This window comes from Equus caballus, chromosome 3 (genome assembly GCF_041296265.1).
Source record: "Equus caballus isolate H_3958 breed thoroughbred chromosome 3, TB-T2T, whole genome shotgun sequence".
In the NCBI taxonomy this organism is placed as follows: Eukaryota; Metazoa; Chordata; class Mammalia; order Perissodactyla; family Equidae; genus Equus; species Equus caballus.
In genome coordinates this window covers 68,868,482-68,893,896 of record NC_091686.1, presented here as the reverse complement: position 1 = coordinate 68,893,896, position 25,415 = coordinate 68,868,482, and the positions used below count along the sequence as shown (strand labels likewise).

The following is a 25,415-nucleotide window of genomic DNA, read 5'->3' as shown; positions in this document are numbered from 1 at the left end:
GATATTTAGACCAGGTAGATCACAGTTGAAAATTAGAGTAAAATTTCTGGTATTGAAAGAACAAAACCATGTATTCAGTTCCCCTTGAAGAATCATGCATTAAAGGAGCATTTATTTTGGCCTGAGGGCAGCCCGCATATTTTAATTCACAGTCCCCATAATCTAATCTCAAACAATTTTCAAATAAAAATATTATTTCTGTGCTACAATTATTTTTCCCATTGTTCCATTTCTCTTCAATACTTATCACTAACTCCCACCTTGTCTGCCTAAAAGATGCTCCACAGGGAGACAGGGATAAAAAAGATCCCATTAAGAAAAAGGATTGAGAATAATACACCTAAATTCTCCACAGGGATGCAAGGAGCTCACAAATAAACAAACAAACAGTTTGCAAAATATCAAATGAGGATGATGAGGAGCAAATAGCATTGATCCTCATAAATAAATTTTATATTTAAGCTTAATGACTGATGATCCAGCAGGAAAAAGAAAATAAACAATGACAGAAATATAAATAAGATCTACTTTACAGTAAATTATCTTCTTTAAAACTATCAATCACATTAGTTAGAAATAGAAATGATGAAACGAAAGATTATTCAACCTCCAAAAGTGTTCAAAATCCTAACACAAATGCTTCCCACTTACTAATGTGAAAGTTTGTGAGTAAGCTGCACGTGGAGAAAAAGTAGGTATAGGCTTTAAAATGTGTTTAAACAGATACACTTGGAATGTGCAGAGTCAAAACGCACTTAATATTTTACTAAAAATTGGTCCTATCCCTCCTAAGCAAAAGCAGTTGACATGAATAAAACCAAACACTAAAAGTATATTTTGATAATAGGATATATTTTATATTCAGAAAAAGGAAATGCATTTTAAATGCAAAGTTTTTTCTTGGTATGAATTGCTCTTTTGTGGGTCAATAATGGACATAGTTACTTCTGAGTAGGTGATTATTTAATTTAAGAATCAATATCTGGCCTAAAGTGTCTGAATTAGCTTTATACCCTAATATAAATTAACTGCTTTTAATTTTACTTCAATCATCCAGATATATCTAAAACCTTCCAATTCTTTCTCCATTAAAGTCACATTAATAACTAAATAGTTCCATATTCAATTTTTCATTAGGAAAAAATATAGAGTTGCATTTGTAACACTTTAATCCTGGTCAATACAAACAAGGTTGATGAACATTGTACCTATTCACGAAGAGAGAGACAATGTCCAGTAAGACATTTTAATACAAGGAAATGAAGTATTATCCTTTATGTTTCACATCTGAAAGCTCTTTAACTATTGCTCTGCTTTCTGATTATTTTATGTAATAATTCAATCTTCAATAGTCTTCTTTTTATTAATAATTATTAGAAATACCCACAGAGTAAAATATACAAAACCAACCTGAAAAGGAATTCCATAAATATGATTAGTATTTCTGTATGAATCCAATGGTATTAGCCTTGAAAAATGGCTGATCCTTAGATTACAGTATAAACTAAAACACACATCTGTGAAAAATTTATCCTTTAACGTCTTCCTAAAAGAGTGGTTGTTATTTGACAGATCTTAATGATTTAGTAATATCATGTTCCATCCTTCATTTAATAAGAAAATATCTGCTAAAATTAATCTCTTGTTTGATTTTTTTTTTTTTTTGGTGGGTTACAAAGACCACCAAAGTTTCTCTTTGTTTGGGGCATAGGTCATGAGAATTTCCAAATACAAAGGGTTATAGCACCTACTGATGTGTCCACAGATTCAAGGAAGGACTCTGTGCCTAGGATGTTCCTAGCGTCATTAAAATAAGGAATAGTCTTCCCATTATTCTAGATCTCGTTTCATAGTTTCATTCCCCGGCAACCAGGAGCAACTCCCAAATCATTTCTGACTTGTACATGTTTCCCACCTGGGACAAAGACACTGCTTCACAGCACCATGACAACCACACCAGCGACACAAGCACTTGGGTTCATGCAGGAAAATGAAAATCCTGAAAGGAAGCTAGGAGATAAAGGCTTACTATTCCTTGTTTCCCACTGGTAGGAAGTAATTACAAAAATTACTTTAACACAAAGCTTCTGGTGAATGAATAGTTTGTAATTTGAGGGGAGAAGCCTAAGGGCCCAGGGATTAAATAAAAAATATGAAAAGCTGAATGATGTCATACAAGTATAGCCACCCCCAAAAATAGACAGCTTATTGATGACAATGTAGACATTCTTGAGAGATGGCAAGGAGTATATTTTGTTTTTAATCTGAGTTTAAACTGATGATTGATTTAACAGTGGAGGTGAACTTTATGAACCTTTAATAGTTTATTAACCACGTTGTTACCAAGCAAAATTTCAAAAACAATAAAATATCAAATAATTCTGTTCAAACTAAAGACGCCAAAAATGGATGTAATTTCCATACTCCCAAAGCAGAAATCAGAAAAAGAAGTAGATTCAACTCTTCCCCCATGATGAAGTAGACAAGTTTCTTTAGCATAAGCATGCCAAGTTTATGTTTGTTGTTTAATGAAAAAGATGGTATTCCTTTGCCAGAAATTGGCAGTGCTATGTGTTATGAACACCTGCCAATTCTGCGCTGGAAGAGATTATTTGTACTGCCAAATGTAAAACTGCTTTAGGTCTTATTCTTTAAAGAGTAATTCTAAAGCAGAGTACTGCATCTGTGATTTTACAAGTTCAATATATTTTTAAACAGTTCTTCATATTTTTCCACATTTCAAAGACAATACAACACATTTCAAAGAGTCAAGGAAAGAGAATCTGTGCAATATACAAGGATGATTGAGGCTTTTTGTTATTGTTGAATTGTACCATATAATATATTATCTCAACAGGTTCAGAGCTGTGACTTTTATTGAAAACCCAGATAAATATTCTTAGAGAATATTTAAGGATAAGGAATTGAAGTAGATGCTTGTGTTCAGTCAAGTGGAACAGCTTAAGGTTCTTAAGTGTTCTTAGAAGCATAATTTTTGTTTTGTTTTTGTTTTTTGAGGATATAATGTCCTCCTCTCCTATAGTGACAGGTAGCAAACATCTTTCATGCGCTCCCAGTTCTGTGCAACGTACACCTTCTGATTCTCACTGATACCGAGTTGGGAAAGAGAGTAGAAGGCAGCAGAGACATTCCAAGCATCCATGAGCCAATACCTGCCACCTGACTTGCAAGCTAACCTCCACCCACCCCCACCACAACACATATAGAAGGGCATTCATTCATTGACTCTGCAACATGATTATGAAAATATACATGCATTTTTTAAAATTCACTCTCTGTTTCAATGGATCTTTGGACTTGATATATCCAAAATTATACCCATTTGTCATCCTCCATCAAGCTGATTTCTATTTCTCATTTTAAATACCTAAAATCTGGAAAGAGAATTCTCTAGTCTGCCAGATTAGAATTCTGAGTCATCCTTGATCACTCGCTCTCTCTCCAGACCTAATATCTACTCCATCAAATAGCCCCATCAGTTTTACTTCAATCTCAATCCAATTTGGTTCCTTCGCTCCATCTCACTAACTACTCACCTAGTTCAGGTTATAATTGGCTTTAATTTAGAACACTTGCAACAAACTACTGACCTCACATGAATGGGAGTTCTGAGTTGCCAAGCTGACAAAGAAGAAATATGACCAGGCAATTACTGTGACAACTAGCAAAATATAGCTGAATGTTTCTTCACAGGGGCCCTACTGAAGAAACTCTGTAGGATCAGAAGTTCCTTGTTTATGATCTAAACTTTTCCTCATGATTTTCTGTCAGAGAAATTTATGAAGACCATGGCCCGCAAGTGCATTTCTTTCTAAGTAAGTCTTATCTTATGTATTTTATTCCTCTTCCTATAACTCATTGAAGAATGACTTCCCTTGTCTCCTAAAACGATATCCTGAATTGATCTAGAAAAAACACTATTTTATATAATACTACAGTTTTCATTTATAAATCAGTATACATTTCTAATCCTAGAATCAGTTCAGTTTTACATTTTAAAATGATGGAATAAGGTATAAAAATATATTCTTAATTTCACTTGGAAAGTATTTAGTCCCTGAAAAAGCTTGGCTCTCACTCCTATGATCAAGAAGTTAATAGAAGAATTTAAAAGTTATAATATGGTACTTAAAGTTCTGAATCTGAATCTCTTTTTACCCTAGGAAGAGATTTACACTTCTAAAATATATGGTTACTATTTAAGAGTCTCAAAAGGAAGTAAATTGATATCACTAGAAACTCAGTTCAATCAGAACTTCATAAATAAGAAAATAAAAATTGTTAAGCTCATACTAAGGTTTATCATGGAACATTCTAAGAAAGCTGAATGATTCTATGTTGGGTCAAGTTTCAAGGGAATTGAGAGTTAACAAAGGAATCCCTTTTGCTTTGCCCTTGACCATTTAAAACGTTTCCAAAATATATTACTCTAGCTTGTAGCCTATTTCTACTATAACGTAATCTTCTACTCACAATTTAAAACTCAAAATAAACATTCATCAGCATCTGCATTCTTAAAAATGACTCATTATAAAACCTGAGTATGTTGATGTTGATGCTACTGAAATTTCTATTTTAAATAATTTCCTAAAATAATGTCCCAAATTACCTTAATCATATCCAATTATTTTAAACTTATATATCTTAACTACTAAATTATTTTCCCTAAACTAGCACCTAAAAATATGATACATATTAAACATAATATTTCTTGCAAAGTTCTTATTTCAAGAAAAAAAAATAACCTTCTCTTTTTTCCTATAAATATCAGACTACTGAAAAGTACCAGGGCTGATATTTATAGAAACAGATAGCTTCACGACTGAAATGGACCAATAGAGTGCTACTTGGTGAAACTCTAAGTATGACAGCTGGAGCAAAGAGGAGGACAGCCATAGCAACTCATCTGGTCTGCAGTCCTCCAGTACACAATTCCATAACGTGTGGGCTCTGCCTTTAAAAGATATTGAACCACTGTCCCAAAAGAGATATTAGATATCATTAATACGGAACAACTAAGACTATAGAAAAAGTACCCTTTATATCCTTTGACATAACCCGTCTTCTGATTTAGAATGACTTTTAAAACATGAAAATACAAATGATAATTAATAGTGATATATTTACAACATGAAAGTAAGCAATCTCTAACCGCTCAACCTTAACAAAACTCCTAAGGTAAATCTTTTGCACAAAAGAATTAATATTAATAATTAATTACAATGACTAGCATTGATTAAGCATCTATTATGGTTGAAAGCTACATTCAGCAACTTGTGCAAATTATTTCTAACCCTTATTACAATTTTGCAGTGTATTTTTAATTCTCACAGATAAAGAAACTGAGGCTCAGAAAGGTTAACTACAATCGAAGGCAGCAGAACAACTGGATGCTGTAGAGTTATTGCTCACACCTGTCTATCCAACTGCAAAGTGCATTCTCTTTGTTACACCACAGGGACCCTCTAGGACAGATGTGCATTTCCTAGGATGGCATCTATTATTAACACAGTCCTGTTGTTTCAAATCAGAAATTTCCCAAAAAATTTTCAGGCCGTGTTAATTTTAAATTTCTTTTAAATTGAATCATTCCAGGTAATAACTTTCAAAAGGCAAGACATGATTAATCTAGAAGACAGATGACTGCTAAATTAAGATCATTTATATTCCCGACATTTCCCTAGGGGAAATTTCCATTACTTTTAATTCAGAAAGCTAACCTGACAAAAGTAAACATAGACTTTTTGAGATTTCCTTAAAAAAAACATAGATTCCCAAATTTCCTTTCTTCTCCATAAAGGGAACTTCCATACCCAACTTATAAGAACATTTCTTTAATTCCAAGTTACTTTCAGATTTCATTAAAACAAACAAAAAAATAGAAAACCTTCAGGTGTCATAACTTACTTGACTTTAGTGGTCCAGCCTACTTTGGAATAAAATTAGACAGAATCATTCGACCCATGGTTTCTTCCACACTGCAAAGTTTTGCAAGATAGACCTTAAAGTCAAATAGCATTCTTATTTTCAAATGTATCTATCATACTGGTCTTAAAATAAAATACAACTCCTTGCCATGCCAGTATACCTCATTTAAAAAGTTTTAAAATAATATTAATAACTCAGACTTTAGATACTTCTGGAAGGCAAAAATATTTTCAAATTTTAACATAAGCTAGAGAAAAGATAATTTTAATGTGAAACTTTAAAAAAACCCGTAAATAACAAACATATTGGGGACCCAATAATGCACTGGAATAAAATGATACCTATAACATATATTCCTCTATGTGTTTAAAAAAAGACAACCATATTTCATGATTTATAAATATAAACTTCTTTTGTTCCCTCCGTATTATACAAGAGCACATGACAATCACATTCTCTTAACTGACAGGAGAGTGGTTTTCACACATCCTAAAATTAGAGTTAATCATCAAGCCTTGTCAAAGATGCCTACCTCTGTAGTGGAAGTCTTTGGACATGTCTATGGGAGCCCGTTCTATTGCTGATCTCTTGTAGACAACATGAATCCTTCCTTTTTCTTCCTCCATCTGCTTACCTCTTTCCAAAGGTTCAATGAAATACTCATCATTATCACTTTTTATCATTCCAGCCTAGAGAAAGCATAAAATGTGTTAATTTTAAAAAGAAATGCCTATTATTTTTAGCTCACAGTTACCTTTTTAAATAGCAAGAATATAATTTGTGAAAATAATGCTTTTTCTTTCCACTTTTAGCTGTAACTTTAAAATGGTTAAGTTATTTTTTTGAGTTTTTAAAAATCTTGTTGAGGTCACGTTAGTTTATGACTGTGTAAATTTCAGGTGTTCATCATTATATTTCAACTTCTGTAGAGACTGCATCACGCTCACCACCAAAAGTCTAGTTTTCATCTATTACTGTACATATGAGCCCTTTTACCCCTTTTTCCCTCCCTCAACCCTCTTCCTCCCTGGAAACCACCAATGTGTTCTCCATATCTAAGCTACTATTAAATATCCTTAATTCATATAAGGTGGAAATTCATATATGGTAGGAATAAAAAATTCATAGAATGTAGAATAAGAACTTTACATAGGGTAAGAATAAGAAAATCATACAACGTATGCATTTCATCAGACTGCAAAAGATGTGCATTTATATATTCTACTGGGTATTTCATCTCTAAAAGAAATCTTATGGGGCACATCAACTTGAGAAACATCTCAAGTTTCCCATAATAACCCACTGCGGAGCTGCTAACCGTGCACGTTTAGTATTCTTTTTAACTCACTTACGTCTTCCTTCTCCACCACTGTGGTATGAGAACAATGAGTTCTGCAGTGCACTCAGTACATAAACTTATTTCTGTCTTTAAACAGCCTCATTAAGCTTCAGTGGAAATCCTGCACTTCTAACATTTATTAATTTGAAGAACTAACTCATATTTTTCTTATCTTAATCTAACTTCACGATTTTATCTTTTTTTCCTCCTCAAGCTTCATCCTTTCACACCGAAAAGGCTATCTTTACATTAAATTCCTTCCACCTCTCTATTTTAGAATCTCTTTCTAACTTTGTATCATCTTTTGTTTGTTTAGAAAATGCTAGGACTATATTCAGTACTATAGTTGAAGAGAAATGATAGTGTTGTCTGAAATTTGTCCCTCGTTAAGTATCAAGTTGACATTACAGTCAAATAGTTACAGCTCATATTTCCACTTTAAAGTCATACATTCATACTTAGAATTAATTTAAATTTCAGTACATTTATTTGAAAACAATGTTGAAGAAATAATGTGTTAGTGTGGGAACTGTAATTTATTTTCAAAATATATATCAGATCTAGAGGTAAGTCATGTTTTTCTTCCGAGGCCTTCAACTTATTCTACCTTTCCAAATATGAGGCCCCTGTCTCTCATGGAACATACGCTGGGATGGGCAGATTCTTATGCCTTCTAACACCTGATCTAACGGCTGTACCACTCTCTGTCAAGCAATATAGAAATGAAAGGTAGGTACAGGTTACTAAATAGCATTTGTTTTCAGCAAACATGCTTTTGACCACATTCAAATCTTTCCCCTTCTTTCCATCCTGACTTCTCCCACCAGGTACGCTCTCTCCCCTCGGTCCCCTGTGTAAGCCTCACAGAGAAGCCTTAGAAGTTACGGTGTCTCCACATACCATTTCTGCACCCACCTTGATGCTGTGAACATACAAACAGCCCTTGAACCTATGAACCATGTCTTACAAGAAAACACCACCACAGCTTTTTTATCATCTTAGTCCTTACTTTCTTGAACAAACTTCTAGCCTTCACTAAAAAGAACACTGAGTTAGTGGGCATTCAATAGTAATGCTGACACTCCAGATACAACTCCAATATTTAGAGTTATTTTCTCATCTGGTCAATTACCTTTTCCCTACTCCTGTAGGGAAATGCTCCTGTACTGCGAAATGCAGTTTTTCACAAGTGGCCTGATTAGATCTTCACCCTTCAGAGGTTTTCCTACAGTCAATGGATATATCTTCTCTACAAATACAATTCCCAACGTTCTTCTCATGCTTTGCAACTGGCATTGTAGTCTCTTTAACATTGGTATGATATTCTTACATCTCTTCTTACCAGTAGTTTCAACATCACTGTTTTTGCCTTTCTCAGGTGTAGATGGGTTAATAATGTTCATAAAACACATCTAAACTAAGCACAAACACAGTAACATACAACAAGCTAACAAACAGTATCATGTTCAAGGCTGAAGTGTCCAGTCTCATCACTACGCCATCTGTTGGTGGCAGGTAGCATTAACTGGTTTTATCTTGGAAACAGATCTTTTGATGTATACTTAAATTTATAAGTTGAAGTTCATCAGCGGGGGCTTCCATATTTATCTTTATTCCAGTCTTTCTTTGCCCCAAATCCAAATAGTCACCATGTTTGTAAAGTCTCTTACGTTCTTCTCCCAACCTTCCATTTCCACTGCCACTTCCTTAGTTACAGACTTCATCACTGCTCATTTGAATTACAGAAACTGCCTCCCATCTTGAGACTTTCCGTAGATCATAATGACTCTCCCAGATGAGTGCTTAACTCTGGATGGAAACAGTGGTCACTGAAGCAGTCAGCAACTCTGAGCAATGGGCAATAGCTATTGGGGACACGTGAAAGTGATGGAGAGGGCAGTGAGGATTAGTCCACATGCCTTTAAAGACATTTCTACATACCTTCTATTGCAAATATTCAAATCCCAGGCCCCATGATGTACTTTCCCACAGGCCACAGGGAAAACAAAATTTAACACAGCTAAACCTCTCCTATAGAAGGCAATGAAAATTTAAACTAGGTCAAGGCAATATCAATGGCAAGGTAAGAGCTGGGTCATGTGACCTCCAGTAACTCCATGAACAGGAAATCCAAGAGCCTATTCTTTTATTCATGAATGTAAGCAAAGTTTACTAAAAAAAAGTACCTTATATAAAACACTGTACCAGACACAATAGTAAATAAAAAATTCTCAAAGACTTGGTTCATTTGCCTTCCAGTTGAGGGAAATCTAGTCAAATAGAAGATATGCCTAAAGGTATTCAATGAAGTATGCTATGGAAAGTCCAGAAAGTAAGTGACATGGCAGTTGAGAGTCAAATCAAGTGAGATTGTTTTTCTCCACAATGTCACTACACATAGCCAGCTGTCAGTAGGAGCTGCTGATTCTACACCCAAAATTCTGTAAAATCTGTTTTGACTGGAATCTCCCTAGTTCCCACCACAATGGGGACTTCACTTTGGCTACTGCTATTGTCCACACTGTCTCACACTTTCACACAGCATAGTAGACAAATTGCTCTTTTAAAACATCATATTAAATTAGACAAAGTAGGATGTGGTAACAAACGGACTGAACATGTAATGGCTCAAAACATCAGGTGCTTCTTTCTTGCTCACATGAAAACTCAGGTTAGTTCTAGGTCAGCTGGGAAGGGGTTCTGCTCCACCCAGCCATGCAGGTGTCCAGGCTGATGACGGCTCTGTCATTTCAATAGGGGCTCCCAAGTTTGCCCCGTCAGAAGAGGAATCAGCAGGAGGAAGCCCACATGGGAGGTTTGTAAGAGCTAGCTCCAGTTGTGGTATGCACCACTATCATTTATTTCCAGGGGTAGGATACAGTCATGGCTCACAGACAACTGCAAAGAGAGCCAGGAAATGGAACCTGGCTGTGTGCCCAGGGAGAAAAGACCAATGGATTTTGACGAACAGATGGTGTTCTCAACCTCAAATAAGGTCATGTCACTCCTTTGCTTAAAACACTTCAAGTGCTTCCATTGCACTTAAAACCACACTCCTTCCCTTGGCCTTCAAGGCCTGCACCATCTGGCCCTGCCTGTCAGCCTCACAGGTCCCACTCACCCTCCTCGCCGTGCCCCAGCTTCAGGGGACTTTCTTCAGTTTGGTTTTCCTCTGATATTTCCAAGCTCTTTGTAGCCTCAGGCCTTTGAAATGCTGTTGGTTCTGCCTAGAAGGCCCTTCTCCCACCATGCCACACTTCCCTCAGCTAGCTTGTTTTTTGGCCTCCAGGTCTCAGCTTAAATGTTACTTCTTAGGAAATGATTTCCTGACTCCCTCACCCCTAGATAGATTAGGTGACCCCATGTAAATTAGGGCCCATCTTAACCAATCATTCTGACTCAGAGCAATATGTTTTTTTCTTTTAGAGCCCTTAACACAAATTCCAGGTTGTTTTACCTGAATGTTAAATTATTATTCTCTATCTCTCCATGGCACTATCAGCTCCTGAGGCAGATTTGTCTCTCTAACTCACCTTTGTCTCCTTAAGCACCAGCACAATTGCTGGCACAAAATATGCCTTCAATATATTTTTGATAAAAACTACACAAATGAGGGGTATAAGCAAGAGGATGAAGAATTTTTAGAGACGTGTGGCAGTCTTGAAAAGGTGGGAGGACTGCCATGGTGGTGGTGTGACAGAAGGCATTAGACATGAGACAGTCCAGGCCTGAGCAAAGTTCTAAAGTGCAAAAGCCCAAGACACACCTGAGGACAAGGAGCAACCGTTCACTCAGGGGACAGGCTGTGCAGGGCAGTTCTGGGAAACAAGGCAGTGGAGGATTTGTATTTCCTCAAGTCTGAATTTTAATATGTACAACGAAGAACAAAAAACAAACGTGGATCAGACAGACTAGAACAAAGTGGTATTTTAAGATTTATCTGGTGATTAAGTGCCAGATGGAAGAAAGACTAGAAAAGTAACAAGCAAAAGGCTAAAATAAAAGTCCAAGTGGCAGAAGTGGCAATGGGAAGAGAAAAGGGGAAAGAGAAAGAAAATAAAAAAGGAACGAATTCAAGACTGATTACAGGAAAAAGTAAATACTTGTTGCCTTTTAAAATGGAAGCTCCTCTCCATAAAACTTGCCAAGGGCTCCCCTCGTCGCTCAGGTTAATAACCAAAGTTCTTACAAGGGCCACTTCAGCCTTCCCTGCTCTTGGCACCACCACCTTCACGGCCCCATCACCTCTCGGGCCTCATCTCCTTAGCCTGGCCTTGCCGGCTCCACTCTAGCCACATAGGGCTCGGTGCTGATCCTTGAACAAACAGGCGTGTGCCCTCGTCAAGGCCTTTGCACTGGCTCTTTCCTTGACTTGGAATCCTGTCCCCCTACAATGTCACATGCCTCTTTCACCTCCTTTAGTTCTCGCCTAAGTGCTACTCCTCATGAAGCACACCATGACTACCCACCCAGCACCCCCAAGTCCTCTTACCCTGCTCCATCTTTTCCACTGTACTTAGGCTTTCTAAGTACTAAATAATTTAACCACTTATCACGTTCATCATTCCTTGTCATTCTCCCACCACTACCCTGCTGGTCAGGAATTATTTTTAGTCTGTTTTGCACACTATGTATCCCACAGGCCTAAAACAGTGCCTGGCACAAACTAGATGCTAAATAAATATTTGTTGAATGAAAAAATGAGAAAAAAAGGAAGAAAGAAGAGAGAAAGGTGTAATCCAAGGTCACTCCCAAGTTTTGAAGTTGAGTGACTAGGAAATTAATGCTTTCATTCACAGAAACAGAGAGGCGAAAAGGGAAAGCTGATTGGAAAGGCAGGGAGAAGCCTGGTTTAGTTTTAAGCATGTTCACTTGAGGTAGTGGTGAAAATGCCCAAAGCACAGTGGAGAAATGCAGAGCTGCTGTTCAGAAAAATTGCCATAGCCACAAATATAATGGAATTGGGATGCATTTTCTCAGAGGTGATACCTAAAGCTGTTGGAAAAAGATGAACAAGAAAAGTTCATAAAGGGATTTGGGGGAAAGCCAATCGAGAATCTTGGGAAATGCTCACAGAACCTTAGGATGTTACTATACAGGAAATTCCTAAAATCTGAACTCTGGACCAGGGCCCACAGGGCCCAGCATGGCCTGGCACTGTCTACCATTCTGATGTCTCCTAACCCTTTACACCTTGCTCTTTTTTCTCTAGCCACATGGGCCCTATTCCCCCTGTCACTACCCCCACCTACATAAATTAGCTTCCTCGTCACCCTCTATCCTGATCTTTTTTTCTTAGATGATTGTCTGTTACCCTTTTGGAACACAAGCTTCATGTGAGCACGAACTTTGTCAGATTCACTGCTATATCCCAGGGCCCAGAATAGGGCCTGGCTCAGCGTAGGCACCTAATATTGGAGGGATGGCGAGAGAAGAAATTAATGTAAGAAACGGACAAGTGAAAATAAAACATCTTAGAAGGAAATTGAAAAGGAATGGCAAGAGAGACAGGAGGAAAACAGAGTCACGGGTATCCAAGTAAGAGAGAGTTTTGACAAAATAAAAGTAACTGCAGTAAAGAAGACACAAAGAATAAAGACTGAGAAGGAAATTAGACAAACAAAAGTGTCTAATTAGAGTAGTGGGAGCTGAAAGCTATTACATGAGTCATGGAAAGGGTAGGTGGCAAAACTACATTTATCTCAGATCTTACACTGTTCAGAGCCATTATAGGTAGATTCTTCTGCTGCTCTTCCCACCACACTATATTGATTTTTCTCCCTCAGTAGCTACCGAAAATGGAGTGACTCTTTAAAAAGTACCTGTGTTTTTAGACAAGACCACCCGATGAATACTTAATAGGAGAAAAACTCATCAGCACTAATAATTAAGTATTGAAGGCTCTCTTATCCACTAAGATATTCGTTTCAGTCGTCACACATTCAACGAATATTTTTGGAAGCTCAAAGACCATACACTGTCACCCCTCATATTAAGTAACTCACACGACTGCTCTCAGGTTCCCACAGTTTTATTTCACAGGATACAGTGAACTTAAAGGAATAAAACCCAATATGTATAAAATAAAAAAGTCTCAGACCATGGCATTCAAAATACTAGTGTTATTTATAATGCTGCCAGAAATTTAAAACTTTTAAATTATAAGATAGAAATTTTTAGAAATGTCACACATAAGATTACATATGGTCCTGAGGGATTCTGTTTAAACAGATGCAATCATTTTTAATCCATCTTAAATGTTACTTAACTCATGTATGATATCAAGATAATATTTTATAAATTTCCCTCTATGACACAAAGCCCTACACATTTACTATTTTATAATCCCATGAAACAATACAGGAAATATTTATGTATTTATCAAACTATTTTAAAAATATAGCACAGATTAATTTTTTAAATATTTATGTTTAGTACAGTATTAAGCATCATATATTAAAAGTATTTTATTATGTTTTAATTAAGTCTTCACACAGGCTCTTTGACAGCATTTTGGAGGGGATATTTATAAAATAATGATCTATGCTAAAAATCCAGCTGCTTAATTCCCCTCTCATCTGGTCAACTCTTCCAGATACATCACTCAAGGCAAGCACTGCCAGGAATCCAGAATTAAGCTAAATAGCCTCTGAGCATGGAAATAGCTATTACAAAGGCCATGCTCCTTACTCATTAGGAGGGGTCCTCACAGTACATTGGACACTCAATTCTAATAAACTAGGTTAGACGGCTTCCACATCCTCATCAGAGTGCAAACGGCAAAGGAGAGTAAGGGGTGTGGGGTACAGGAGGTTTCAGATGAGACAACGTCTACGAACGCCTTTGTAAACTATAAAGCCTTACAACAAATATAAAACTTTAGTCTTTATGTGTCAATAATAATAAACGTCAGTCACCAAGAAGAAACTAAATTGTGTTTAACTTGGTTTAAAATGAAAATCAGTATAAAAGACATTCTAAAAAGAGTTCCAACAAGAATTACTAATGTTTTCTTGAAAATTCTGTGCCAGATATTCTAAGAGACATATGCTATGGAAACATTCCATTTCTAACTGCGTCACCTAAATGTTGTTTTACTGCAGTGATTCTCAAATCTGTTAGGAAAGAGAGTAGCTAGGTAGCTTTTTTTGGAATGCTAGGAAATATGTGCCAAATATGTAATACATAATTGCAGCTGAAGCTAGCTAAAAAGCCATTATTTTATGCTTAATTGGTTACAATCTTTTTTTTTTTTTTGAGGAAGATTAGCCCTGAGCTAACTACTGCCAGTCCTCCTCTTTTTGCTGAGGAAGCCTGGCCCTGGGCTAACATCCATGCCCATCTTCCTCTACTTTATATGTGGGAGACCTACCACAGCATGGCGTGCCAAGTGGTACCATGTCTGCACCCGGGATCCGAAGTGGGGAACCCTGGGCCACTGAGAAGGGGAATATGCGAACTTAACCACTGTGCCACCGGGCTGGCTAAATTGGTTACAGTCGTATAGTAGTTGTAACATAGAAAAGGAGTAATAAATTTTAAATGTCTAGCTTAAGTTTTAAACTAGTTTAATTAAACAGTTTAAGTTTTAAATGTCTAGAAGAGACATTGAGAAAATTTTATATTAATGTGGTTTGTATGAGAAAGAGAATAAACTTAAATATAATATTCAAGAAAGGCTATCACTGGGGCTGACCCCATGGCCTAGTGGTTAAGTTCAGCATGCTACACTTCGGTGGCCTGGGTTTGGTTCCTGGGCATGGACCTACTCCACTTGTCAGTGGCCATGCTGTGGCAGCAACCCACATACAAAATAGAGGAAGATTGGCACAGACGTTAGCTCAGGGTAAATCTACCTCAGCAAAAAACAAACAAACAAACAAAAACTATCAGTATACCTTAGTGGTGTAACAACTCCATCTTAGCTTACTAACATTTTGAGAAAACATTTGAGAATGTTATTACACATTTTGAGAATCACCATTTCACTGTGTTGCTTCCTCCAACATCTATTCCATCACTTTACCAAGTGAACATACTGCCTGGTTCCTGTTTTATCACTAGAATGGACACGTTATTATATGTTGATTTCCAAATCTTTACTGAATTTCAGGGGGTACTTCAATGATATCCCCAAAAATTTCTACAGATGAGGCACTGGGCAAAGCCTAATAGTTAAGAAGGGTTGGAAATTATAGTGAAGAGAACTGATTCAAAGCTGTATTTATTGGGGCCAGCCGGGTGGTGTAGTGGTTAAGTTTACATGCTCCTCTTTGGCAGCCTGGGGTTCACAGGTTTGGATCCCAGGTGCAGACCTACACACTGCTCATCAAGCCATGCTGTGGTGGCATCCCACATACAAAATAGAGGAAGACTGGCATGGATGTTAGCTCAGGGACCATCATCCTCAAGCAAAAAGAGCAAGATTGGCAACAGATGTTAGTTCAGGGACGATCTTCCTCAGCAACAACAACCAAAAAGCTGTATTTGTTAACCAACACCACTATTTCTTTACTTAAATTAAAGAAGCTTAATTATTTGGAATGCATTTGAATAGCATTTATGAAGATTAAGAAGTAGCTAAAATATTCCCCAAGCCATGCCACTGATTTCTATACGGCCTTCCCTTATCCCAAAGCCTGAAGTAATTTTTACTCTTTTTAGATTCCCAGAATTTATCTATACTTCTGTGGTACTTATCACTGTCAATCTTTTTTTCATAATTATTTATGTTACCTGTGCTAGTGCCTGGAAATTAGGAAATGTTGAATAAGATGTCAGTTGAACCAAAATATAAATCTGATTAAACCCCAGATTTATATTTGGGTTTGGCTGGCATTTCATTTGACAATGATCCTGCTGGATCACTTCTGACTCTCAACAGCATCGAACACAATGCCCTGCAAATTGATAGCATTAAATGAGTATTTGCAGACTCTCCTCCATGAAGGGGTTGAATGGGCCCTCCAGTCAGGCAGATATTACGGTTGGAGTCATAAATTTCAAAAAAAAAAAAGGATTATGCCATCTTGACTCACAATTCAATTAACTGCTAAAGCAAATGGATCTAACCTTAATCAGTGACATTAGACGTCACCATTTCAGCCCCTTAATTAGAGAGCATAAGCTCCAACCCTCTGCTGCCTGATCCTTACCAAAATCTAGATTGCAAGAAATACAATTCTAGGAAGATTTCCTGAAGGCTAAAGGATTTTCTAAACATACAATTCCTATTATTTTCTCTAATCTTCACTACCAGTCCCTGCCTCCATCAAGCCAGGCCACTGTTATTTGAACCCCTAATAGAACTGCTTTCATTCAACTATATAAAATATTAAACTATCAATGCATGATGAACGAGATTACAGAAAGAGCCCAAAAAGTTCACTATTGCAATAAAAGTATGTTTGTAGTTGAGAACCTCTCTCAGTGTCATATACTCTTTGCTATATAAGAATCCAGAAAAAAACCACAATTCTCAGATGATAGTAACAGGAACAGTGTTGTTTTGCTTCATCTGCAAAACTGACTTATTTTTATTTTATAAACACTGTGTACTATATAATTGATCAATATCTGTAAGAAAACTCAGAGTCAAATTTGTATTCTACCTTTAAGGCAATTCTGTGCCACGAGTCCTTGGATCCTGACATTTTCTTGGACATCAGTTTTCCTTCTCTTACTTTCCCTTCTTGCTGACTCAACCTATTTTCAATAACTTATTGTATGAATGCATATAAACCGCCGCCTATTCTTTATCATATTGAAGGAGGTAGGTACTTGTTGAATGAAAGTACAAGCCCCACATACTTCCAGTTAAAACTAAGACATTATGGTCTATTTAATTTGAAACAAGAAAGCAGATTGTTCTGGAAATGCGTGAATTATAGGATTAAATGTATCAACAATGTTTAGCATTATCCAATAATTCATAAGTATATTAGAATTCCTGAAAGAGCTGGGGATGAATAAATGATCATTTTGATCATTTTTAGCAAAATGTGACAGCTCATAACTTTAAATCTTGCTTTGCTCTAATTCTCAATGATTTACAGTGTACAATGGTCACACAAATATAAAACAAACAAAATGTATTTATTTTTAATTTGAGTATTGATTCTATGTCTTTGGGAATTCCATATATATTAAGAAATGCACATACCCAAGACATAACCACAATAATTTTGGCAGAAGGCGCATGTGAACCAAAGCAGCAAGTTTTCTGTTATTTATTTCCTCTCGCTGCTTTTTAAAACATAAAGCAAATCAAGTGAACAACAATATCAACAACAACAACAACAAACACAACCAAAGCAGCCAACGAGAGAAGAACAAAAGAGGGGGAAAGGCGTTTGAAAAAAAGAAAAAAAGAAAAGAGAAGAAATGTTATTCCAACCAAACTTTACGCTCCAACTTCATAAGGTCAGCAAAATGAGAGAAGGAGCACAAGTGAGAGGCAAAGAGACAGAACAGGAACTTCCGAGGAGTCCTCGTGCCTTTCACTCCACAATAAAAATCCACTTTAGGCCTTTCTCCATCTTCTGGTATAATAGGTGCCTAGTATAAATGTGCCTCGACAGTCATGATAAATTTGTCGCTAAATATTTATAAAGGTGAAATATCCAAAAATGTCAAGGCACAGAAAATATAGCTGACTTTTTTCTTTTGTGGAAGGTAGCAGAAAATTAAAATACAGAAATTGCGCAACACCCTTAGGTACCTTTTGCAATTTAATAGTCAGTTTATTAATTGAACAACCTAAAAAGAAATTACGTGTACTGCAGGTCACTCACAGCTACTGTGCTTGTGCAATTACAGAGGGAGCAGATGGGGATACAAGAAGGGAAGAAGAGGAAGAAGCGCGTGAAGGGGACTGAATTAGGAGATGAGTACGGGGAGAGGTTTGACTACACTAATTTTGAGGAAGTCTTAAAAATCTCTAGTAAAGTGATTTTCATAAATGTCTTATATTTATGGAATTGATAACATTTAAAATATTTTATTCATTTAAAGAAAACCTGGATTCCTATTCATAAAGAAATAAATCATCCCCTAGTGTATCTGTTTTGATTTTTCATGTTGAGTTTCTCATGTTAAAGCATTTTTGTCTAGTAATTTTCCTGAGTCATGATGAGTTTATGAGGACATAAAAGAAAATCTCTCAGAAAAAAATTAGATGACTAAAGCCCTGAGAAGATCAAAGATTACAAATATTCATTTTATTAACATGGTCAATTCAACAAACCAATAGATCCCTTCTGATTAAATGCTCAAATTTCCTTGATGGTCCTGCCACTAACATACCTACCTGCTGGCTTAAAGATAAGATGAACCTACCTGTCTTAGCATAAGGGAGGAACCTAGCTTGGTTGACACAGGATTTGGTTCTGCTCATAGCTTTGCTACTAACTACTATGACTTTTGAAAAGTCATTTAAGCTCTTTGGGGCTCAGTTTCATAATCTGAAAAATTACAAGAGTTTTACTAGATAATCTCTAAAATGACTTCCAATTAAACTATCTTCCAATTTGAGAGCTCCTAGGAAAGATGTAAATTTGAAAAGCTCTTCCTGCCAATATCCCAAGACCCACTTATTCCCATGATAAATAACTTCAAATACGATCTTAAGACTAATATAAAGTAGGTCGCAAACTTTAGTGTGCCAAAGAAATTAGGTCCCAACCTCAAAGACTTTTCCATGTTACAGCTCCAGAGAGCCTGATTCAAAAGGACTGGGACAGGGATCAGAAATGTGCAATTTTAACAAGCACTTCAGATGCTGCAAATAGTAGTAGTCTAGAAATTACAGTTTGAGAAAAACTGCTTAAAAAACACTGTGCCAATTAAAATGAATTTTTGGATATTTAAGAAGATGACTATTTAAAGGAAACATGAGTAAATGGAATTTATGAATTTAACTCTATGTAATAATTAAAATACATAATAGTCAACTACTAAAGATATAATAAAACACATCTATTTCTCAGGTTTTTAAGAGTTTGTAGAAAGAGTCAGGGTGTCTTAAGTTAACAACTATAAGAAACAAATTAAAAATCATATTCTTCCATTCAGTAGAAAATAGATATCTACTAACAGTCAGCTGTCATGGAAAGAAAAAGCTTTATAAACTCCAACAATTAAAAATAGCTTAAGGGGAATGTAAAGTCCAAAAGAACCTAACTTTTTGATCTTAGAAATTATTCAAAACAGCATTATAATACATACCAAAGTAGATGATCATTCCAAACCTCTTGAGTCTAGGAGATTAATGCTTAACAATTACTGAAGCTACGATTGTGCATTACACTATATTTTGAGGGTACATACTGCAGATATAGTTACCGCTCCTAAAAAGACACACTTTTTATCAAATGAGGTAGGTTCATCTTATCTTTAAGCCTGGCAGGTAGGTTTCTTAATGCAAGATCATAAACAAAATTTGAGCATTTAATCAGAAGGGAACTATTGGTTTGCTGAATTGACCATGTTAATAAAATAAATCTTTGCAAAAAATATCACAATTAACATGAATAGAGTTAAAATTAGCAATGATAGGTATAATTCAAAGCATAGAAATTCTACTTGTAAATAGGAATTCAATCCAGATCAGTTCAACTATTCCTTCAGCACTTTCTATTTTTCTGCCATTGGGGGGATGCTGGCAAGCCTACATCACGGTCCATGTCTCTCAGGGGAGCGTTTCTCAAAATTTAAAGTGTAAATAAATCACCTGGAGATCTTGTCGATACAGATTCTGATTCAGTGATCAGAGATTCTGTTTCTAATAAACTCCCAGGTGACATCGATGCTTTTGATCCCCAGACAACATTTTTAGTAACGAGGCCTCAGGGCATTTCAGCCTCAGTGAGTTAAACAGAGGAAATCCCATGAATTAGATATAGGTCAATGTGGCTGATTGTATTTTCCAAAGATGGCCCACACACAATCTCCCATCCTACACCGTTTTTCTCATGATGACCTTGCCACATGTCCATCAAGAAGTAGAGTTTAATTTCCCTCTCCTTGAATCCAGGCCAGCTTTTTTTTCACTTGAGGTCACATTGGTTTATAAATTATGTAAATTCCAAGTGTACATTATTATATTTCAGCTTCTGTATAGCCTGCATCATGTTCACCACCAAAAGTCTAGTTTCCATCCATCACCATACATATATGCCCTTTTACCCCTTCGCCCTCTGGGCACCCCCTTCCCCTCTGGTAACCACCAATCTGTTCTCCTTATTTATGTGTTCGTTTGTTTTATGCTAAGCAAAACAAGTCAGACAGAGAAAGACAAATACCAAATACCGTATGTTTTCACTCATACGTGGAAGAGAAACAGGCCATCTCTTGTGACTCATTTGTGATCAAAAGAATGTGGTGGAGGTGTCACAGCATGATTTCTGAGCCTTGTTGGGAAGAAGCCTTGCAGCTTCTGCCTCAGTCTCATGGAACACTCTCTCTCCAGATGCTTCCTCTCGGATATAGTTGCCACACTGTGAGAAGCCCAAGCCATATGAAGAGGCCATGTGTAGGCACTCTGGTCACAGTCGAAGCCTTCGAAGCACTCAGTCCAGTTACCAGACGTATGAATGAAGAAGCCAGGTCCGTATAGTCCCAAGACTCAGCCATTTGAATTACTCCCGGTCTTCTGAGCATTCCCAGACGAGGACCCAGACATTCTGGAGCAAAGACAAATCATCCACACTTGCCTCTCTGAATTCCTGACACACAAAATCCATTAACATAATAAAATAGCTGTTGTTGTTTTACACTCTAAATTTGGGTGGTTTGTTACACAACAATGGAATACTAAAAGAATGGAGTTAGAGTTAAGGTAGAAAAAAGGGAACACCTAGTGAATAAAACCAAATACTTGATCATTGGATAATATTTTTAACTATGTAGACAAAGTTGTGTAGCTAAGAGAGGGAAGGTCTGGTAATAGAGACAAGGCTTCCAAAACTGTTGCAAGAACTCAAAGGAAAAGTTTGGCTGGAACAGAAGGTGAATCCTGAGATGAGGCAAGAGATTATAAGAGAAATTGAATGGGGACACAATAGCAAAGAAACTTTGAAGGAATCAACAACAAATAAATAGTAATCAATTAGATGGAAATCTGAGAACATATAAAGGAATTCAAAAATGGAACATGGACTGTTAAGACTTTAGGATGGTTCCTGGTTCCATTAACCAGAATACCCATAAAGCAAAACATAAATCAAACTAGAGAGAGCAAAGGAAAGGCTATAAAGAGAGAAATGGAAGTGACACAAATAGACAGAACACCCAGTGGGCATAAATAAGAATGGAAAGAAAGAATTATAGCACAACGGCTAAAATATCATGGAATCCAGTGATATTTCCTCTAAACAAAATTTTTAGAGTCCCTACTATGGGTCATTCACTGTTCCAGGAACTGGGGGTATAGTAAGGAATATGACAAAGTCACTACCCCACAAAGCTTAAAAAACTAGTGAGGACAATAAACAAGTATAGGATGTACTTTCATACAGTGATAAGTATTATGAAGAAAATAAAGCAGAGTAAAGGGATAGAGAAATTTGGGGCAAGGGGAATGGGAGAAATCTATAAGGTCTGTATACACTGAATATAACCAAGAAAAAGCCTATGAAGAGCAAGTAGTAATGACAGAAAAAGGTAGGGGTTACTATGGATAGTTACCAACAGATGAGAAGATAGCCTAAGATAGCTTCCTACCCACAATCCACCAGGTGTTCTGGTCAGAAAGTTGAGAGTCACTCTTGATCCTTGTGTAGCAGAGGCTGTTGGTACTCACCAGTACCTGTGATTTCCTCTTCTTTCTAGGCACATAGGAGAACTGCATTTCCCAGGTTTCTCTGCAATTAGGCATGTCCAGACACTAGCTAATAGAATGTGGGTGGATATTATGTATGCTACTTCTTAGACTATCCATACAATCCTCCCCCAGCACCCTCGATGTGAGAGCATGGGAAAAGAGAACCATTAGGTATTTGTCTCTATTTTCCCTTCCTGCCACACCACAGATTTGACAGTGGTGGTGGTGTCTGTTCCCCTAAGGTACCCTCTTGCATGGCCCCTACTTTCATACCATCTCTCTGCCTTGACCCTTGAGGTCTTGGGACAAAAATGACATCCAGCTCTTGATAGGCTCTGGGTGCCTCACCATTCCATGTTCATCCCCTTACCCCTGTCCTCACCTCTTTTAAAGAGTCCCTTGATAAAACTGAAGCCAGGTACTTGAGGGTTACTGTAAACATTCAATAAGAACATGGTTACCCTTCAACCTTGCTCCCAGTACAGACAGAGATTAAAAGAAGTTAATCTACGCATCATTATAAATTTGCTAATTTGCTGTTTTCTTGTTTAATCTGAGGGTTGACTCAAGGGTCACAAGGATTTATGAGCTTATTTTCCAGAATAAAAAGAACTCCTTTAAGGAAGTGACAACCACCAGATAACCAGTCCCTAGCTATTGCTGACACCCAGAAGTCTGGTTGCCCAAGGGCTTCTCTGGAGTGAAAGAAACATGGACTTCCCCTTTGTTTCTCCAAAACTCTTCCTCCCAAGCCACTTACCCCTATAAAGACTCCCTGCTTTCTTCATTTTTTAAGGCAGATTTGAGAGAACCTATCCTCCTACCTTCTCGTTTTGGCCAATTCAAATAAATCTCTCTCTACCTCCAAGCATCGATGTCTCAATGATTGGCTTACTGTGCATTCGGCACATGAACTTAGATTAAGAGATTTGATACCAAAAAATTTTCTCAGTTAAACCTTTTAAAGAATGTCACTACTCCTTACCAGGACCTGGACAGACATTATCCTACCTCATTAAAAGTTGGAATAAAGAGTAAAATACTGAGATATTAAGGAGAACTAGTAAAAATGATATAACTTTAGAACTGAGAGAGATCTTGGAAATCACCTTGAGCCTCTCTATCTTATTTTATACTGATGGTACCCACAACCAATAATGGAATTTCTGTTTTACATTTTCTACACAATCATTATATTTAGTTCACACCAAAAGAAAATATACACCAAACTCTTCATATATTTCAGAATATTTACTTATGATATCTATAATTTTTCAGAAAAAAGGTAATAAGATCCAATTCTTAAATTTAACACTCAGAAACTAGTTCTACATTGCAACAGCATCCACCTCAGCTGGAAGGCAAAGAACAAGTATTTCTTAGTTCTCATTCTTTCAATGAAACCCTACTCCATTTACAGAGCCGCCAAATGGCTGAAACAGCCCAAAACAGTTTACAGTACTGAAATATACTGACTTTTTCCCCTGATGATCTTATTATGATGGAAAAAAGCAAGCTTTAACCACAGCTGACCTTGATCATTAATGTCAGCTCCTGATCAAAAGCCACACCCTGCCTGCAAGTCACATTAAAATGCTGAAGCATCTCTACAGCTAGAAGTTCAGTAGTGGCAAATGTCCATTATCAAGCTCCAGGGATAAAGACTTTTTTCTAGTTCCCTCAAATTTCCTCTAAATTTACCTTGGCTCTATAGCACTCATCTCATATCTCGAGTTTCTTCTAACGTTCTTGTTCTGGGATACAACATTAGCTAATATGTACCATTCCAAGGAAAGGAGAGGGCATATCTGTCAAAAAAGCTCACCTGACTTCAAACCAAGCCTTGACCCTAGCACATGAAGTATGAGGCTAAAGCATTTGTTATTTTGAATAGCTACATTTGTTGATCTAATATGCGCCAGGCAGAGAGTCCACTGTGTTTCACACATTTTATTTTATCTTCCTGAATTTTCCTCCCACACCCTTGCTGTATGAAAATCCAACATCACACAAACATGATATCTTTCTATAACAAAACTTATTGAAGTTTGTGCTGTTACTAAACTACATTTTTTAATGTCATAACTTTGGTTAAATAGTATGCTTGCATATAAATGATTTTCCAAGCATTTATAGTGGTTATTTCCTACAAAATCTAAAGAACAACGAGGTGTGCTTTCTGTTATGTATGCCAGCTGATTAATGCTTTTGTTCTTTCTAAATTGTAAATGTATATCACAGGGATGTGAGTTAGGATTAGAAAAAAAAAAATTGTTTTCAACAACAAAGCACAGTTTTTCCAGAATGGCTGGCCTCTCTTGCTTCCTATTACTATCCAGCACATCAATCAACTAGACAAGTGAGGTAGGAGAAATCCCAGTAAAAGAGTACCTGGCCAATAACTGGTCACATAACTAACTATCAAATACAAATGGCAAGCCTCTGCCTTCAAACCTGAGCACATCCTGATCTTTAAGTGGCCCTTGAGAATAAAGTAAATAGACCACTGGTGGTCTGCATCCTGAGATTGATAATGCTGCAAACGAAATGGAGCTTTTGTCCACCCAAGAGAAGTTAGTTATGCACCTAAGTTCCTGAGGTCCAAATATATGGCACTATAACAGTGATAACAATGTCAATTTACACTTACATAGCCCATTCTACGTTCATTTGCTCAGTCAGTCTTTAAAACTACCTTGTGCTATTTAAAAACCAGGACTTAGGGACGTTAAATGACATGCCCAAGGTCAAATAGTGAGTGGCAAAACTAGGAACTTAATCCATATCTTTCAAGCCCTAACCCAGTGTTTCTTCTACCCTTATTGAGTAGAAAAAGATCTCAGACCTATAAGAAATGCAAACCCTAAAAAAAAAAAATCCAATTAAAAAATAGGCAAAGGATCTGAACAAACATTTTTCCAAAGAAGATATACAGATGGCCAACAGGCACATGAAAGATGTTCAATATTACTAATTACTAGGGAAATGCAAATCAAAACTACAATGAGATTACTTCAGACCCATCAGAATGGCTATAATTAACAAGACAAGAAATAACAAGTATTAGAGAGGATGTGGAGAAAATGGAGCACTCATACACTACTGTTGGGTATATAAACTGGTGCAGCTACTATGGAAAACAGTATGGATATTCCCCAAAAAATTAAGACTAGAACTTCCATATGATCCAGCTATTCTACTTCTGAGTATTTATCCAAAGAACACAAAAACATGAATGTGTAGATATCTCCACCCCTATGTTCACTGCAGCATTATTCACAATAGCCAACACTTGGAAACAACCAA

The 25,415-nt window shown here is 36.7% G+C and overlaps 1 protein-coding gene across 2 annotated transcripts in view; it reads right to left on the bottom strand.

The window, feature by feature from the left end:
• Positions 1-25,415, bottom strand: part of ADAMTS3 (ADAM metallopeptidase with thrombospondin type 1 motif 3) — a 267,203-nt gene that overhangs the window by 128,913 nt on the left and 112,875 nt on the right. For both annotated transcript variants that reach the window (XM_070263712.1, XM_023637986.2), the window contains one exon: positions 6,482-6,638. In XM_070263712.1, coding sequence (XP_070119813.1) covers positions 6,482-6,638 — 157 coding nt within the window. The remainder of the gene's footprint in view (positions 1-6,481; positions 6,639-25,415) is intronic.